Source organism: Talpa europaea (genome assembly GCF_964194135.1).
Source record: "Talpa europaea genome assembly, chromosome: 4".
Classification (NCBI taxonomy): Eukaryota; Metazoa; Chordata; class Mammalia; order Eulipotyphla; family Talpidae; genus Talpa; species Talpa europaea.
Genome location: NC_140070.1, coordinates 25,495,437 through 25,513,288, shown reverse-complemented (window position 1 = coordinate 25,513,288; position 17,852 = coordinate 25,495,437). Strand labels below are relative to the sequence as shown.

Below are 17,852 nucleotides of genomic sequence, written 5' to 3'. Positions count from 1 at the left end.
GTGCAGCACTTCTCTTCTCTCGGCTTCCCCGTGGCTCCACCCTTATAAACTCAGTCTCTCAGCCCAGGTGTACCCACTCCAGGTGCCCGCCATCAGGCATGCATTCAGGACCACAGGGTTCCCTCATCTATCCTAATGGCGGGAGGGCAGAAAAACCTGATACTTTTTCCTTACCCTACATGATGTCAGGGGGTGGGGGCCCCTTCACAAGCAGCAGAGCCATAGACAAGAGTTCTGCAAATTTTTTTTCACTAGGCAGTGACTCCATTTTGAAGTACCTTTACAAAACACTGTACATGACTTTAATAGGACAAGTGACAAATCCTTTCCCACCTGTGGGGCTTCCTTCATGGCAACCTTTGCTTGGTTTAGGCTGGCTTTAAACCAAGAAAAGAAAAGAAGTTTCTTCAGGAATTCTGAAAAGTTGCTTCAGCCAAATTCTGTGAACAAAGGGGACTTTGTGTAGGGTTATGCACATCAGCTTGGGAGGCATTTAATTCATCAGCTCGGGTCTCTGCTTTGTAAGTTCTTGCTTTAGTGAGTGTTGTGTTTCTGTCTCTGAGGGGCAGGCAGGGCTTCTGACTCCCTGCTTGGGGCCTGCACCTGGTTCCAGTTACACCAATGAGTTCAGCCGTGCAGATACAGATGTTCATGGTCCTATGTGGACACCTGTGATGAATCCTGAGGAGGGAGGCATTTTATGTATTGGCTTGTCTACAGCCACATGGGCGCTGTTATCATTTCTAAGATGCCCATGGACTGATTACGGTCCACCACAATGGCTAATACACATGGTTCGGGAGCCGGGAATGATTGCACCTTTCCATTGGCTCCTGCAACGGGAGGTTCCCCAAAGTTACTGGCTTTGGGCGGTTTGGGTCCTGCCTGCATAGAGGTGAGCCCTCGAGTATACAAACCCATCCGAGACTTGTTTTCTGATGGTAGATTTATTTCCCCTGCGGGCAGCAATAACTTTAAGTCCTGAAAGATGCTATTTGAAAAAGCTGCTGTTTTGGTATGTTGAATGACGTTCTACCCACTGGAAAGACTTGTGGGAAATTTTCCAGTGCCTGGGCCATTCCAGCGCCACTTGTGAAAAGTTGTGTGCGTTATGTGTTGCCCTAATGGTGGCAACTGATGGCTTTGTGCTGCCAGTGTGATGGTGTGGCTGCTGTTTTCTTCATTTGGTCTCACTGTTTCCCTTGACAGGGCAATTTGGTTTTGATGCTGTGCCAGACATCTTCCGACAATGAGTTACTGGAACTTGGAGAAGAGGAGCTGTGTGCAGTACCGCAGGCATTTTCTGGTGGACAACAGCGTGTTTCATGGTGAGCTGCCTTTTGTGTTGATGTAGTTGGGTCTTTTAGTTTGTTTCTGACAGCACTTTTATTCTAGCACTCTGGATGCAAATATGGTCTTTGTTGGGTTAAACCAAGGGTTTGGATTGATTTGTTTTTGGATAATTACTCAGTAGCCTCACTGGATTCACCCCCCACAGTGGTAAGCAACTGCCCACCTCGTAACCATGTTGGTGATTAGTGCGTGTCAGTTCTGACCCCCTTTCACTATGCTCTCAATTCCAGGAATGTCCCTTGCTGAGGTTTGAACTGTTGGGGGTGTAGGCCCACAACAGTCCGTTAATATCTGTGACTCACCAATCCGTGTTTATTACTGCAGGACCTGAACCTTCTATCAGACCACATAGAAAAACAGAACAGAAACTCAGCACTTATTACCATCAGGGTGGCCTACTGCAGCCATCCATCAGAGAGTGATCAATATTAGTCATTTTCATGGCAAACTAAGACAAATTGCCCTTGCCCTGCTGGAGTGTTGGTTTATGGAATACAGTCAGGGATAAGCTCTGTTGGTTCTGCTACCAGGATATCCTTGAGTGAAATTTATTTAAAAGTTAAAGATTTATGTGTTCCTACAATTTTTGGAGTAATCATCATCAAAAGCTGGTGCAATTTTACAAGGAAGAGAGATTTCTGAGGGAGTGGAAATCTCTTTTACAGAACCCTGTAATAGAAGCTGCCTTCAGCTTTCTAAGTTGGGTTTTTCTTTTTTTTTTTAAATTTTTTTTTTAAGATTTATTTATTTTTATACAAGAGCTGGGGTACAGGCCAGAGGCCCGGGAGGGTGAGAGGATTCACCAGAGACAGAGCAGGGAGCAGAACAGGCAGACTGATGAAATACACTGCTGAGGGGAGCAGCTGGTGCGACAGGAGAGATCTGCGCACCATGTGGGATTTTCGCTGGCTGGCCGGGATCGAACCAGCGCTGCAGAGGCTGCGGACAGCTTCACAGCGCCGCGCTCAACCCGCTGCGCCAACGGGGAGGCCCCAGTTAGGTTTTTCTTACCCAATTTGGTGAATAGACTTAAAGTTTATTCTTGTTTTAAATTAAGTTTAAGACAACAGATTTAACCTTGTATACTTTATTGTCTCTCTTTAGGGTCTGCAGTGTTTTTTTGTATTTGTTTTACCAACTCCCTGTAGGACTTGACTAGGTAGAAGGTGATGTCATGTTACAGGTGAGGAAGAGGAAGCAGAGATAAATGCCAGGCCCAAGTGAACATAGCTAATCGTTAGCAAGGTCAGAACTAATTCCTGCCACTCACCTTCCAGACGGGCAGTCTAGGCATTGCATCGTGGAGGGTCCCCTCACATAGGGACTTGAAACCATGGCCTGACACTGCCATTGAGGTTCTGCTTTTTTCTTCTGTGAATTTCATCTAGGGGTCTTGCTCATTGTTTTGTCTCTTGACATGTGCTCCATGGTGTTTTCTGTTACAAGTCTATTTGTATTAAAAAAGAGTAAATATGAAAAGAAACACAGGAGCTAGAAAACAGCTTTATTTTCCCAAGTTTTATTTTGAGCTAGTCTTTTTTCCCTTTATTAGGTAACACAAGTTTACACACTGTATATAATTTAGGGGAAAAGGGTCACACAATCAAAGATGTATGTTAGGGCCTCCCCGGTGGCGCAGCGGTTGAGCGCTGGGTTGCGAAGCTGCCCGCGGCCTCTGCGGCACCGGTTCGATCCCCGGCTGCTCCCCGGCCACCGGAGGAGGGTCCCACATGGCGCGCAGACCTCTCCTGCCGCCTGCTGCTCCCCTCAGCAGTGTGCTTCGGTCCTTCTGCCTGCTCTGCTCCCCGCTCTGGCTCTGGTGAATTCTCTCACCCTCCCGCGCTTCTGACTGTACCCAGTGCTTGTATAAACCAAAACAAACAAACAAATAATAAATAAATAAATAAGACATGCCTCTAGAAAATTAAAAAAAAAACAAAAAAAAGATGTATGTTACCACCCCACTCCCACCATCAAAGCACCCACAGTCCTTTACCAGAGGCCACTGGGCCCCCTCCCCACATTGTCCCCTGTCTCCCCCTTCCTTCTTCCTCTAGTAGCCTCAGTTCCACAATCATACTTAAGAGTTTGTTAAGTGTAGTTTTGTTACTTCCTTTTAAAAATCTTCTCTATATTTCACTTTTGAGGTGGATATAGAAATCAGCTGGTATTTGTCTCTCTTCTTCTGGCTTAAATAATTCTCTCCAGTTCTATCCATGTTGTCACAAATGGCAAGAGCTCATTTTTTTTTTTTTACAGCTGAGTATTCCATTGTGTATATATATATATATACCACATCTTTTTTTTTTTTTTAAGATTTATTTATTTATGCATAAAAGAACTGGGGTACAGACCAGAGGTGCGGGGGTGAGAGGATTCACTAGAGACAGAGTGGGGAACAGAACAGGCAGACTGAATGAAATACACTGCTGAGGGGAGCAGCAGGCGAGACAGGAGAGGTCTGCTGTGCCATGTGTGTCACCTCCCTGGCCGGGGATCGAACTTGTGCTTCAGTGGCTACAGATAGCTTCATAGGTTGTGTCTTAACCCCTTGTGCCACCAGGGAGCCCTCTTTATATGCCACATCTTCTTCTTCCTTTTTTTTTTAAAGATTTATTTATTTATACAAGCACTGGGTACAGTCAGAAGTGCTTGGAGGGCGAGAGAATCCACCAGAGTCAGAGCGGAGAGCAGAGCAGGCAGACTGATGAAGTACACTGCTGAGGGGAGCAGCAGGCGGCAGGAGAGGTCTGCGTGCCATGTGGGATCCTTACCCGGTGGCCGGGGATCAAACCGGCGCTGCAGAGGCTGCGGGCAGCTTTGCAACCCAGCGCTCAACAGCTACGCCACTGGGGAGGCCCCTATATACCACATCTTCTTAATCCACTGGTCTGTCAATGGGCCTTAGGTTGTTTCCATACCTTGGCTGTTAAAATATTGCTGCAGTGAGCAAAGCAGTGCTCATATCCCTTTGAACTAGCGATTTTGTATATAGGAGTGGAATTCCTGGGTCATATGGCAGATCTATTTTTAATATTTTGAGGAACATCCATATTGTTTTCTATATGAGCTGCATCAGTCTACCTTCCCACCAAGAGTGTATATGGGGAGCCTCCCCTGGTGGCGCAGGGGTTGAGCGCTGGGCTGCGATGCTGCTGCCCGCAGCCTCTGCAGCACTGGTTCGATCCCCGGCCACCGACGAGGGTCCCACATGGCGCGACAGACCTCTCTTGCCGCCCGCTGCTCCCCTCAGCAGTGTATTTCGTCAGTCTGACTGCTCTGCTCCCTGCTCTGGCTCTGGTGAATTTTCTCACCCTCCCGCGCTTCTGACTGTACCCAGTGCTTGTATAAATAAATAAATCTTTAAAAAAAAAAATAAAAAAGAGTGTATATGGGTTCCTTTTCTTTTTTGAGAATAGAAGAGGCAGTTTTATTGAGATCCGTTGCTAAGAGGAGCAGGGGATGAGACAGGAAAGGTCTTATACACCAGGGTTCCTCTTTCTCCACATCCTCACCAATATATGTTGTTTCTGTTTTGTTTTTCTTTATTTTCTTTCTTTATGCTTTTGATTTGAGCTGTTCTCACTGGAGTGAGGTGGTATCTCATTGTTGTTTTGATTTTCATTTCCCTGATAAAAGGATGTTGAACATTTTTTGCATGTGACTGTTGGCCATCTGTATTTTTTGGTTGATTTCTTTGTTTTTATGTTGCACAAGTTTTTTTGTAGTTCTTGGATACTAGCCTTTTATTGTGCAAATATTTTCTCCCACTCAGTAGGGTGTATTTTTGTTTCCATGATAGTTTCTTTAACTGCATGGAAGCTTCTTAGCTTGACATAGTCCCACTCATTTTTGCTTTTGTTTTCCTTGGCCTTGGAGTCAAGTCCTCAAAGGACATCCCTGATGACGATGTCATGGCGTGTTTTGCCTATTTATTCTTAGATGCATTTTGTGGTTTCTAGTCTTACATCTAATTTTTAAATCCATTTTGAGTTAATTTTTATGTATTGTATGAGAGAGTGATCTAGTTTCATTATTCTGTATGTGGCTGTCCAGTTTTTCCAGCACCATCAGTTGAAGAGGCTTTCCTTTCTTCATTGTATACTCTCAGTGCCTTTGTTGTAGATGAACTGTCCATATAAATGTGGGTTTATTTCTGGGTTCTCAATTCTATTCCATTGGTTTGTGTATATGTTTTTATTTCAATACCATACTCTTTTTATTACTATAGCTTTGTAGTATAGTTTGAAATCTTGGAGCATGGTATCTCCATTCCTCTTATTGTCAAGATTGCCTTAGCTATTCAGGTTTTTTTTTTTTTATGACTCCGTATAAATTTCACTAATATTTGCTCTATTTCTTTGAAGAATTCCATTGAAATCTGATAAAGACTGTATCAAATCTGTATATTGCTTTGTGTAAGATACATGTTTTAGCAATGTTATTTCTTCCTATTCATGAGCATGAAATATCTTTCCATTTCCTTGTGTCTTCTGTTTCTTTTAGCAGTTTCTTCCAATTTTCTTTCTTTCTTTTTTTTTTTAATAGAGGCATGTTTTATTTGTTTGTTTATTTGTTTGTTTTGTTTATACATGCACTGGGTACAGTCAGAAGCGCGGGAGGGTGAGAGAATTCACCAGAGCCAGAGCGGGGAGCAGAGCAGGCAGAAGGACCGAAGTACACTGCTGAGGGGAGCAGCGGGCGGCAGGAGAGGTCTGCGCGCCATGTGGGACCCTCCGGTGGCCGGGGAGCAGCCGGGGATCGAACTGGCGCCGCAGAGGCTGCGGGCAGCTTCGCAACCCAGCGCTCAACCGCTGCGCCACCAGGGAGGCCCCTTTCTTTCTTTTTTTAAAGATTTATTTATTTATGCATACAAGAGCTGGGGTACAGGCCAGAGATGCGGGGGTGTAAGAGGATCCACCAGAGACAGAGTGGGGAAAAGAGCAGGCAGATTGACTGAAGTACACTGCTGAGGGGAGCAGCGGATGAGATAGGAGAGATATGCCTTGCCATGTGGGTTTCTCCCTGGCCGGCTGGGGATCGAACTCGTGCTGCAGAGGCTGTGGATGTTTAACCCCTTGTGCCTCCAGGGAGGCCCATCTTACAGTTTTCATTGACTAGGTCTTCCACCTCCTTTGTTAGGTTTATTTCTAGATATTTAATAAATTTTGGTGCCACGATAAATGTTTTCTTGATTTCTTTATCTTCTAGTTCACTATTTTCATATAGGAATGGAATAGACTTATATTATCTTGTGCCAATTTTGAAAAAGTTCAAATTCAAATGTCTTATATATTATTTTAGAATGTCCTTGTCCAGTGATATAAAAAACTATCATGTAACAATTTATTTATTTAAAAGTCAGGTTTAGGGCCACCCTGTTGGCACAGGGAGTTGAGATGCAGCCTATGGAGCTGTCTGCAGCCTCTGCAGCATGAGTTTTATCCCGGGCCCGCCAGGGAGCAACCCACATGGCGTAGCAGACCTCTCCTGACTCGCCCACTGCTCCCCTCAGCAGTGTATTTCAGTCAGTCTGCCTGTTCTGTTCCCCACTCTGTCTCTGGTGAGTCCTCTCACCCCCCGCCCATGTCTCTGGCTCTTATGCATGGATGAGGAAGTCTTTAAAAAAAAAAAAAGTCAGCTTTATTAGGAAAAGAGACACCTCCATGGACACACGCTGGCAGAGAACTGCCGGCTATAAAAATTTCAAAACATTTTCTATGTATTTTAATGGCTGCATTACTACTTAGTGTATTGCTATATTACAGATACTTATGCTGAGGACTTGACAAACATTGTCATATTGAATCTTTCAACACCTTTGCAATAGTTGTTATTCACCTTATTTTATGAATGGGAAAATGGAGTCTTGCCAAAGGTTTGTGTAGTAGTGACCTAAAACTCAAACTTTGATCTGCCTTACTCCAAAACCTCATTATTTCTTTTCTCCCAGACTGCCATTTCCATTTCAATGGAGAAATAAACACTTGGGAGGTTAAGTTTCTATTCAATAATATTTGCTCTGCTATTAGTAGTAGTGTATGATATTGATTAAATTGTTAGATAATCCTTCTGGATCTTATTTTTTCCCTCTGTGAAATAAGCATGCCAGTCTTGATGAATTTTGAAGTTCTTTCTGGTTTTAAATTTTGAGATGTGCCATTGAAATGTTTCTGAGAATTACAATTACTCTTTTGTGAATTACTTTTTCACTAAACATTAGGTACACAAGGGGGCAGTAGAATACCTAAAATATGAGTTGGTTCCATCTGACATTAAGAATTATGGTTTTGAAAGGATTTAGAGATATCAAATCTTCCCAAGATTAAAGCCAATTAGAATTAAGCTTCTATTCATTTATAATAAAGCAACAACTTTAAGTATTTATGAGAGTATAAAATATCATCTTGGGGGCCTCCCTAGTGGCCTAGTGGTTAATTCTCAGCCTGAGTTCGATCCCCAGCTTGAGAGCTAACCCACATAGGGCACAGCAGACCTCTCCTGCTACATCAGAGCAGCCCTTTAATGAAACTAATTAATTGAATTAATGTAATGAATTTTTATTTATCCTGCCCTTCCTGATCAGAGTCCTATTTGGTGATGTGAGGATAGAGATTTTACTGCTAGTTTGTGAAAGAAAGTAGGTAAATTGGGCCCTGGAGACTAGTTCTATCCCAGTTTTGTGCCTATAGTTTTTGTTACCAGGGGCATCTCAGGTTCCCGATCTCTGAAGTGAGGCTTTTTCCAGATTCCAAGTTTCTCTAGTAGCAACAAGGTTTGAGGTCTCTAAGTAGTCAAAAATCAACATGGTGGGTGTGGTGAATGGGAGTGTCTTATAGATCAGAGTGTGGGAAGGGAAGACTAGTGAGAGGAAGATAAAGAGGACATAAGAATTTTTTTAAAAAAAGATTTATTTATTTATGCATACAAGAACTGGGGTACAGGCCAGAGGTGTGGGGGGTGAGAGGATTCAGCAAAGTGTGGAGCAGAACAGAGGATTGACTGAAATACACTGCTGAGGGGAGCAGCGGGCAAGTTAGGAGAGGTCTGCTGTGCCTTGTGGGTAGCTCCGTGGCTGGGGATCAAACTATTGCTGCAGTGGCTGCGGATAGCTTCATAGGTTGCATCTTAACCTCTTGTGCCACCAGGGAGGCCTCAAGAATTCTTTTTGACTGTAAACTTTGTAGATAGTGTTGCACTAGCAAAAAGCTACCACCTTCCCCTGAAAGGAGAGAGGTGTGTGTCTGTTCTGTGTGTGTGCATGTGTGTGTGTGTGATCATGAGTTCCTCCTGACTGACCACGGAGACACCAGTAGCTAGAACTGACAAGATTGCAGAATATGTCATTGTATTAAAGAAAAAAGAGTGAAGAATTTTCCCTCACTGGAATTCCATCTTCTCTGGAAAAAGAAAGAAAAATGCCAGGTCCTGTCTGGTAAATATCAAAGGAGGAAGGAATTATGAAGGAGTGAATTATGGTTGTAATTCATTTAGGCCTAGCCAGTTCTCATTTGGGCAGTCTGCCTGCTTTAGGGATTAGGGACATTACTATATATTAGAGTGTCATTTCTCTACTGAGTCAAAGCTGACTTTTCTAGCCAATGACTGTTAATGCAGTCATTGACTGGAAAATACCAGTGCACTTACAATTCCTGTAACTGCAATGGCAGTCAAGATTTTATGAGTATCATTACGATCAAAATTATTATCTCTTGGAGAGGAACACTGCAAGAAAAAATTGTCAAAGACAAGTTGAGAGAAAAGGTAAAAAAAGAAGAGAGGTCTTAAGGGAGAAAATGTACTTGAGTCATTTAAATGTTACGCACAAAGAACGGATTCTGGAAGCAGCCTTGCCCAGTACTTTCCTCTTCTGGAAGCAGCCTTGCCTAGTAGTTTCCTCTTGAGCCCCACCGTTGAGTCTCCTCATCCCCCAGCCCCTGTCACTAGGCAGAAAGCAGGTGTCCTTTTAGGGCTGGGCTGCCAGGGGTGTAGGGAGGCTTTGCCTGGCCCCGAGTTGGAAACTTCCAGGTGCTGCCTTCCAGATGGGCTGCTTTGGGAGACTTGTTCCCTATGGGACTCTATTTCCATCCCAGCAAAATGCTATGTATTAGAACAAAATACCTCTAAACTTCCAAGTGCTAAAATTTCAAGAAATGACTTGTTTCTCTATCTCCCTTCCTCACCCCAGTTTTAAATGGAGGCTAATTGAAAAGTTTGCTGTGAGTTAACAGAACTATTGATTCATGTACTTTTCTTCCTCTTGTGTCTGAGACAAATCAGGCAGCCATTCAGATCTTACAGAAGTGGATAGTTAGGTCTAGTTATAACACAAAGGTAATGTGAACACACCTTTAATGTGAACTGGTATGAAAAAAATTGGTTTTTACGAAAAATACCGGATGGTCTCACTCATAGCAGGAATTTAGAAAAAGGCTAAATGCAGTAAAGTAAAAATCAAAATCAACAAGCAACTATAGACCAGAGACACACTACAGTGGGGGATGGGGGGAGGAGAAGAGGGATTAGGGTCAGAATAAGGGGGGTGGGAATTGTATGGGGACTATAACCAAAATGAAAATGCATACATTATGCAAAAATGAAAAATGATGTAAGAATATAAAATAATATAATTTATATTAAAAAAAGGAAAAAGTTGGTTTTTAATATTATGGGAACTTGTGCTTTTCCTTCATAGAAATATAGAAAATTCTTGATGGCAACTTCAGTGAAGTTCTATTTATTTATATTTTAAAATTTAAACTTTTTATTGGTCTTTCTCCATCATGGGTATTCTGTTTATTGTACATTCTCAATTCACTCTAGCATGTAAATTGTTATATTTTTCTTCAATTTATGCTTTTATTTATTGTTTATTGGCTCACACACAATATAAGTTTCAGGAAACAGCTTCACACGGACTCCGGTATATACATACACTATGCCCACCAGGTCTAGTTTCCATCCACCACTCTCTGCCAGTTTTACCTGCCTCTCCTTCTCCTTCCCCTCTGGCAACCATCATTCTGTTTTCAGATTTGAGAGGTTTTTTTTTGGTTTGTTTGTTTGCTTTGATTCTTTATCTTCTACACATAGAACCACATGGATTATATGTCTTTCTCTAATTTATTTCACTCAGGATAATACCTTTCCTATTCATGTTACAAAGGCAATATTTCACTTTTTTTTTTTTTAAGACAACTCAGGAGTAATCTATTATGTGTATAAATCACATCTTCTTTTCCCATTCATCTGTTGATGGGCACTTAAATTGTTTCCATGATTTGGCTATTAAAAACAATGCTGCAAAGGACATGAAGGTGCAGATATCTCTTTGAATTAATGTTTTCATTTTTTTTTTTTTTGTGGGACCCTCGCCGGCGGCTGGGGTCTTTTTTAAAGATTTATTTATTTATGCATACAAGAGCTGGAGTATAAGCCAGAGATGTGGGGGGTGGGGGGTGAGAGGATTCACCAGAAACAGAGTGGGGAACAGAACAGGCAGATTGACCAAAGTACACTGCTAAGGGAAGCAGCAGGCGAGACAGGAGAGGTCTGCTGTGCCATTTGGATTGTTCCCTGGCTGGCTGGGGTATCGAACTCATGTTGCAGTGGCTGCAGACAGCTTTATAGGTTTGCTTCTTAACCCCTTGCGCCACCAGGGAGACCCAATGTTTTCATATTTTTTTGATATATGCCAAGAAGTGGAATTGGTGATTATATGGCATTTCTATTTTCAATTTTTTCCAGGAACTTCCATAAACATTTTCATAGTGACCATACCAGTTTACATTCTTACCAACACTATGTGAGGGTTCCCATTTTTCCCACATCCTCTCCAACACTTACCATTTGGCTTTCATTTGTATTTCTCTGATGATAAGTGATCATCTCTAATGATAGTGACCAACTTGCTAATGATAAACACACAGAACATCATTCTGTGTGTCTGCTGGCCATCTATTTGTCTTCTTTACTGAAATGTCTATTTAGATTGTTTATTTTTAATCAAGATTTTTAAATTGTTGAGTTGTATGCATAGTTTTATATTTTAGATATCACTCCCTTGTCTGATGTATGATTTGCAAACATCCTCTCCTATTCAGTAGGTTGACTTTTCATTTTACGCATTTTGTTTATGTTGTACAGAAGCTTTTACCTTGATGTTGTCCCATTTGTTTATTTTTGCATTTCTTTCCATGCCATTGGAGGTGAAACCACAAAGACCTCACTAAAGCCCAAGTTGAACAGCTTGTCACCTCTATTTTCTTCCATATACTTTATGATTTCAGATCTTATATCAAGACTTTAAGACATTTGAATTAACTTTTCGTGTAGTGTAAGATAGTGATCTAATTTCATTCTTTTTATGTGGCTGTCTAGTTTCCCCAACATCATTTGTTGAAGGCTTTCCTTTCTCTATTGTATGTTCTTGGTTCCTTTGTAAATTAGTTCATGTATGTGTTGGTTTATTTCTGCGCTCTCAGTTCTGTTCCATCTGTGTGCCTGTTCTTGTGCCAATACTGTATTGTTTTGATTATTATGACTTTGTAATATAGTTTGAAGTCTGGGAGTGTGATGCCACAGGGATAATCTGATTGTTTGGGATCAAGAGTAGGGATTTATCTGGCTGTGCTAATGCTGCTTCCTCTTGAAGAAGGATTTAAGGCTTAGCTTTTCAGATTATGGTACAAGGAAGAGTAATGGGGAGAGCAATGATCTCGAACCTATACCTGGCCTTCTATTTGTGTATCATTGTTGGTTTCTCTTTCTGCAGATGTTTAGTTTCACCTGGCCCCTTCTGTCATCAAAGGCTCTTGAGAAGGCACCTGTTGTCTGTCTCCTTTCAGCTCTACCATTGTTCCTTCTTATTCTTTTTGGCTGAGGAAGGACTCCCTTGCTCTGAGAACACTTAAGCCCCTTTCTCTAACCTCCATACATCTTCAGTGATTGTTGCTGCATCTATGGAGGATTGGGTGGGATATAGAGTTGCCCCCTTTCTTCCCAGATCTGCTGATGAAAGTCTCTTCTCACACTGGAATGGGAGCTACTCCCTTGAATATTGTCCTAAAGAAATCTTGGAATCATTCTTCTATAGTTTTTCCCCCTGGTTGTCTCCTGAGATGAGGCTGTCTCTGTTACTTCAGGCTCTAGGCTATACATGTATTAGGAGCTCAGGTCATATGATATTGACTGAATGGAATCCTGCCCACCCAACCCCTGGCAATCTTGGACGCCTCCAGAGCCAATACAGCCTAGTACTTGTTCCCTGCCATTTTGAATTACAGTGACTTCATTTCCCCAAAGATACTGGTGTTCTTTTTTATATTTCTTCTTGCATTATTGTGTAGCTAGATTGATCTGAACCAAACAACAATCTAGATTCATAAAAATCCATGTTGAGATATCTTAACCTCTTTTTCCATTGGGAATCTAATTTGTTGTGGGATTTTTTTTTTAAAGATTTATTTATTTATTTATTTATATAAGCACTGGGTATAGTCAGAAGCGCGGGAGGGTGGGAAAATTCACCAGAGTCAGAGTGAGAAACAGAACAGGCAGACTGACGAAACACACTGCTGAGGGGAGCAGCGGGCGCTGCAGGAGAGGTCTGTTGCACCATGTGGGACCCTTGCCTGTGGCTGGGGATCGAACCGGCACTGCAGAGGCTGTGGGCAGCTTTGCAGCCCAGTGCTCAACTGCTGCACCACCAGGGGAGGCCCTGTTGTGGGAATTTTCCTGGGAAACTAAACCCTCTTATTTCTTCTGTCAAGCTTTCCATGTCAAGGCCCTTTTCAGTCCATAATAGTGGAAAGGGTGAAAAAATTGGGCTGAGTGCAGACAAAAGGGCAAATTGAAGGCCTGAATAACTTCAGGGAGATAAGATCAATTTTGAAGAATTGTCTGAAACAAGCATATTCTTTCTCTTAAACCTGTGGCCATTGGGGTCCAGCCAAGCAGGAAGACCCCCCTTATTATTTTATTCTTTTATGCTCAGGGGTACCGATTTTCCAATTACTAAACTAGAGAGAAGAAATATGTCTAATAAGCAGTCAATTTTTTTCCTTCAGATTTGCAGACTTCTCACGTTAAGTGGTTACTTAAGAGGATTATTTCCCCCTAGATCTGTGTTACAAATTTAAGCCTTTGTTCTTTAAGCTGCATTTCCATAATTATAATTAATTTTCCCTTGCTCCCTCATTTCCCCAATTGTCTTTTCCAACTCTGTACCTAATATATGCATAGAGATTGATGGGAGGATGAGATGTCTTTCCATGAGTAGACTCAGGGTTCTTCTAGGGCAACATAATTATTTAATTAGTCATACGGAAAGTTTCTTTCTTAGACCACAGTAATAATTATTAGTGATTGCATTTGTGATCATAAAACCCTCCTACTCCTCGTCTATCAAAACAAGGATTAAAAACTGCAATTTGTACCTTTACACTGTGTAAACGAGAAGTTATCCCAATAGACCTGTGATAGTTTATATTTGCTTGGGGCTCATTCCAGTCAGCAAATATGTTTGAGGCTGTTATAAGTGGAAACTGTTGGTTTCAAAGGAATGTTCAGATTTTTTATTGAAAGCACATAGCCTCATGTGAGGTGGCTTCACCCACTTTTACAGCTTCAGCTCCCCCCTGTATGTTGATTGTCTTAGTGCGTTCTGGGATTAGGCTATACCTACCTGCCAACCCCACTGAGGCCTTTAGGTCATCAGACTCAACTTGTCTGGAACTGAAATCATCTTTCCTATGCACTGTTTGCCTCTAGCTTCCCTCTTTGGGAAGGCAGCATGCGCCCTAGCTACACTGACTTTTGCATTCCCTGCTCACAAAACTTAGCCCTTCCTCACCTAGCAACCTTTAGATCGTCCTTCAAGTGAATGAAGACCCGTTCTGCAGAGAAGCTGTTTCTGATGTCTAGACCAGGCCAGGCTTCTCTTCTGCTTTCCTGTCACCCTGCATTGCAGCCTCACTGCAGTATTACTATTGTCATCCATCTCGTTATAACCTGTTTAATTTCTACCTACTGCCTTCTAAGTTGCAGGAGAACAGAGACAGTTCTTTTTTTTTTTTTTTTTAAGATTTATTTAATTTATGCATACAAGAGCTGGGGTACAGGGCAAAGGTGCAGGGGGGTGAGAGGATTCACCAGAGACAGAGTGGGGAGCAGAACAGGCAGATTGTCTGAAATATACTGCTGAGGGGAGCAGTGGGTAAATCAGGAGAACTCTGCTGTGCCATGTGGGGTTGCTCCCTGGCAGGGGATCAAACTCATGCTGCAGTGGCTGCGGATACCTTCATAGGTTGCGTCTCAACCCCTTGTGCCACCAGGGAAGCCCCATTTTTAAAAAAGATTTATTTATTTGTGCATACAAGAACTGGGGTGTAAGCCAGAGGTGAGGGGGGTGAGAGGCTTCACCAGAGAGTGGGGAGATGAAAAGGCAGATCTACTGAAATACACTGCTGAGGGGAGCAGTGGGTGAGGCAGGAGAGGTCTGTTGCTCCATGTGGGTTAGCAACTTGGCCAGCTGGGAATTGAACTCATGCTGCAGTGGCTGGCGATATCTTGATAATTCTGTCTGAAACCCCTGCACCACCAGGGAGGCCCAAGTGCAGAGACCATTCTGACTAATATCGCTAATACATAGAAGAAAGCCCAGTTAAATATTGGCTGAATGAATTTACTTTATTTAGAAGAGGAGGGAGCCACCTGCTTTATCGATATTTTTGCTCTTTGTTAAATTGGTTTTTATCTTGTGTGCTGGAATGTGTCAGCTCTCTGGCTGCTCACCCTTTTATTCCTTCCCTCATGCTTCTGCCTTAGAGAACAAAAGAATACTCTAAACCAGGCCTTCTCAAACTGAGGAGGAAACAGCCACTTCTGCCGAGAATCCTAGTGTGTTTTAGAAAAGATCATTACAAATGTATAAGGCCTTGAAATGGAAAGGGACAAACCCATTTCTTTAAAAGAATTTCTTAGATTTTTTTGAATTCACTTAGTAATGTTTTTCAGAATTCTATACATGCTTGCTTACTTGTCTCTGAAAATGGAGGTATTACTCATTAAAATAACAGTTGTTAGCAAAATCTATTTAATTGCAGCATTCTGCTTACTATTAAAATTCTCTGCTGCTTGTGTCTGAAAATCTCTACTCATGGAAGTGAGTATTGTCTGTGGGGGTAATTCTGACCCCTAAGAGCATCAGATAGGCCTGCACCAAAACAAAAGCAACAGAGAGGAGGAAGGAGACCTGGGGTGTGTGAGGAGAATAATCAAACAGCATCTGGCTGCTCTGAAAGTTAAGAAGATGCACTTTTATTTCAGATTTACAAACCGGAAAAATGATCAGCATCTTCTAGGCCTTTCATCTAAGATCTTACCAATCTGGGACGGTAATTCTGAGGTCCAGGTAGCACAGTCACTCTGAAATAACACCTACCTGGCTGGGGAAAGTGTAGAATTCGTGAACGTATTTTTTGTTCAGTTTTGTTTTGCCCATATTCATCTATTGGGCAGTGTTTTCAGAACAGTGTTTTCAGAATCTTATGTTTAAACATAGATGCTCAGTTACAAGTGAGGACGGTGAACACATTCGTTAGTGCCCCATTTTCACTGTTTGCTAACTTGAATTTTAGCATTAATGTATATCCACAAATTGTCATTCCTTGAAGTTATTCCAGTATCAGAATTTCAAGGTATTATGCTTTTATTTGTTTGTTTTAAAAATTTATTTATTTGTGCATACAAGAGCTAGGATACAGGCCAGAGGTGTAGGGTGAGGGGTGGCGGTGAAAGGATTCACCAGAGACAGAGTGGGGAGCAGAACAGACAGATTGACTGCAATGCATTGCTGAGGGGAGCAGCAGGCAAGACAGGAAAGGTCTGCTGCGCCATGTGGGTTGCTTCCTGGCTGGCTAGGGAATAGAATTGTGCTACAGTGGCTACTGACAGCTTGCTAACCCTGTCTTTAACCCCTGCTCCACCAGGGAGGCCCTAATTTGTATGTTTTTAATTCTGCATTTAAAGAAAATGATTTAAAGACCAAAGACTAAGCAGTGATTTTCAACTCGTGTGTACATTAGAATCTGCTGGGATCTATAAAAATACTGATGGTTGGATTCTTTTCAAGTCATATTAAATTATCTCTGGGGTTGGGACCCAGATATCTTCATAGTCATTCATTCATTCATTCCTTATATCTTTTTGTTCATTCATTCCTTATATCTTTTTGTTCTCTATATATTTTTCATCAGGTGATTTTGATGTACTGGTAAGGATTAGAATCATTGGACTAAACATTGATTGGCTAAGGCATTGATTTGAAGTAAACAAAACCAGGTATTAGCTTACTGTTTTAATAGAGTATGTAATTATCTAGTTTAGACAAAAGTGATACACGAAAATCTTAATTGTGTGTGGAGGATTGGGTGGGCAAGTGATAAGCTCATCTTCATAGTGATTTTCTTTACCAAAAGATTTATTTCATATTCCTTTTAATATCCTGTTTTTTTTTTTTTTTAAAGATTTATTTATTTATTTATACAAGCACTGGGTACAGTCAGAAGTGCGGGAGGGTGAGAGAATTCACTGGAGCCAGATCAGGGAACAGAACAGGCAGACCGACGAAATACACTGCTGAGGGGAGCAGCAGATGTGGCAAGAGAGGTCTGTTGCGCCATGTGGGACCCTTGCCAGAGGCCTGGGATCGAACTGGCGCAGCAGAGGCTGTGGGCAGCCTCGCAACCCAGCGCTCAACTGCTGGGCCACCAGGGGAGGCCCCAATATCCTGTTTTCTTAGTGCCCTTAAAATGTGACTTGTCTTAACTTCATAGATGTATATGTTACATGATCCAGAGCTGTATCTTTGAATGTTAACTGACCTCACAATGTTGCATGGTCTCTTGATGGTAAACAGAAATACTCTGGAAAGGTTCTTAACAATAGGGAATAAAGAATGTATTAATAATTTTGTTTTGATTAAGCCATGATGCGAACATCAAAGTTCCCAGCAAGATACTTTTAAGGATTGATACAGAAATAAATATGAAATGAAGGAATTGGGAGCTAGTACCATCATTTGGAGGACAATAAATATAACCTTGAGTATTATTAGAATTGTGTTTGTCTATTTACCTTGGAAAACTGAGGGGTAACCAGGGGCTTAGAGAAGCATGCACATATTATTGTGGAAAGCAAACACTGTGAGTCCATGTAGAATTCTTTTTTTTTTTTAAAGATTTATTTATTTTTATATAATATTCAGGGTACAGGCCAGATGTGCGGGAGGGTGAGAGGATTCACCAGAGACAGAGCGGGGAACAGAACAGGCAGACTGACTAAATACACTGCTGAGGGGAGCAGCAGGTGAGACAGGAGAGGTCTGTCTCGCCATGTGGGATTCTCCCTGGCCGGCTAGGATCAAACCCGCGCTGAAGAGGCTGCGGACAGCTTCACAGCGCTGCGCTCAACCGCTTGCGCCACCAGGGAGGCCCCCA

General features: G+C 42.1%; 1 protein-coding gene across 4 annotated transcripts in view; it reads left to right on the top strand.

Moving 5' to 3' along the window:
• Positions 1-1,249: 1,249 nt before the first annotated feature.
• PLCH1 (phospholipase C eta 1) overlaps positions 1,250-17,852 on the top strand; it is a gene marked incomplete at both ends in the record, with an annotated part of 163,199 nt that continues 146,596 nt past the window's right edge. For all 4 annotated transcript variants that reach the window (XM_084231687.1, XM_084231686.1, XM_084231684.1 and 1 more), the window contains one exon: positions 1,250-1,328. In XM_084231687.1, the coding sequence (XP_084087813.1) occupies positions 1,250-1,328 (79 nt within the window). The remainder of the gene's footprint in view (positions 1,329-17,852) is intronic.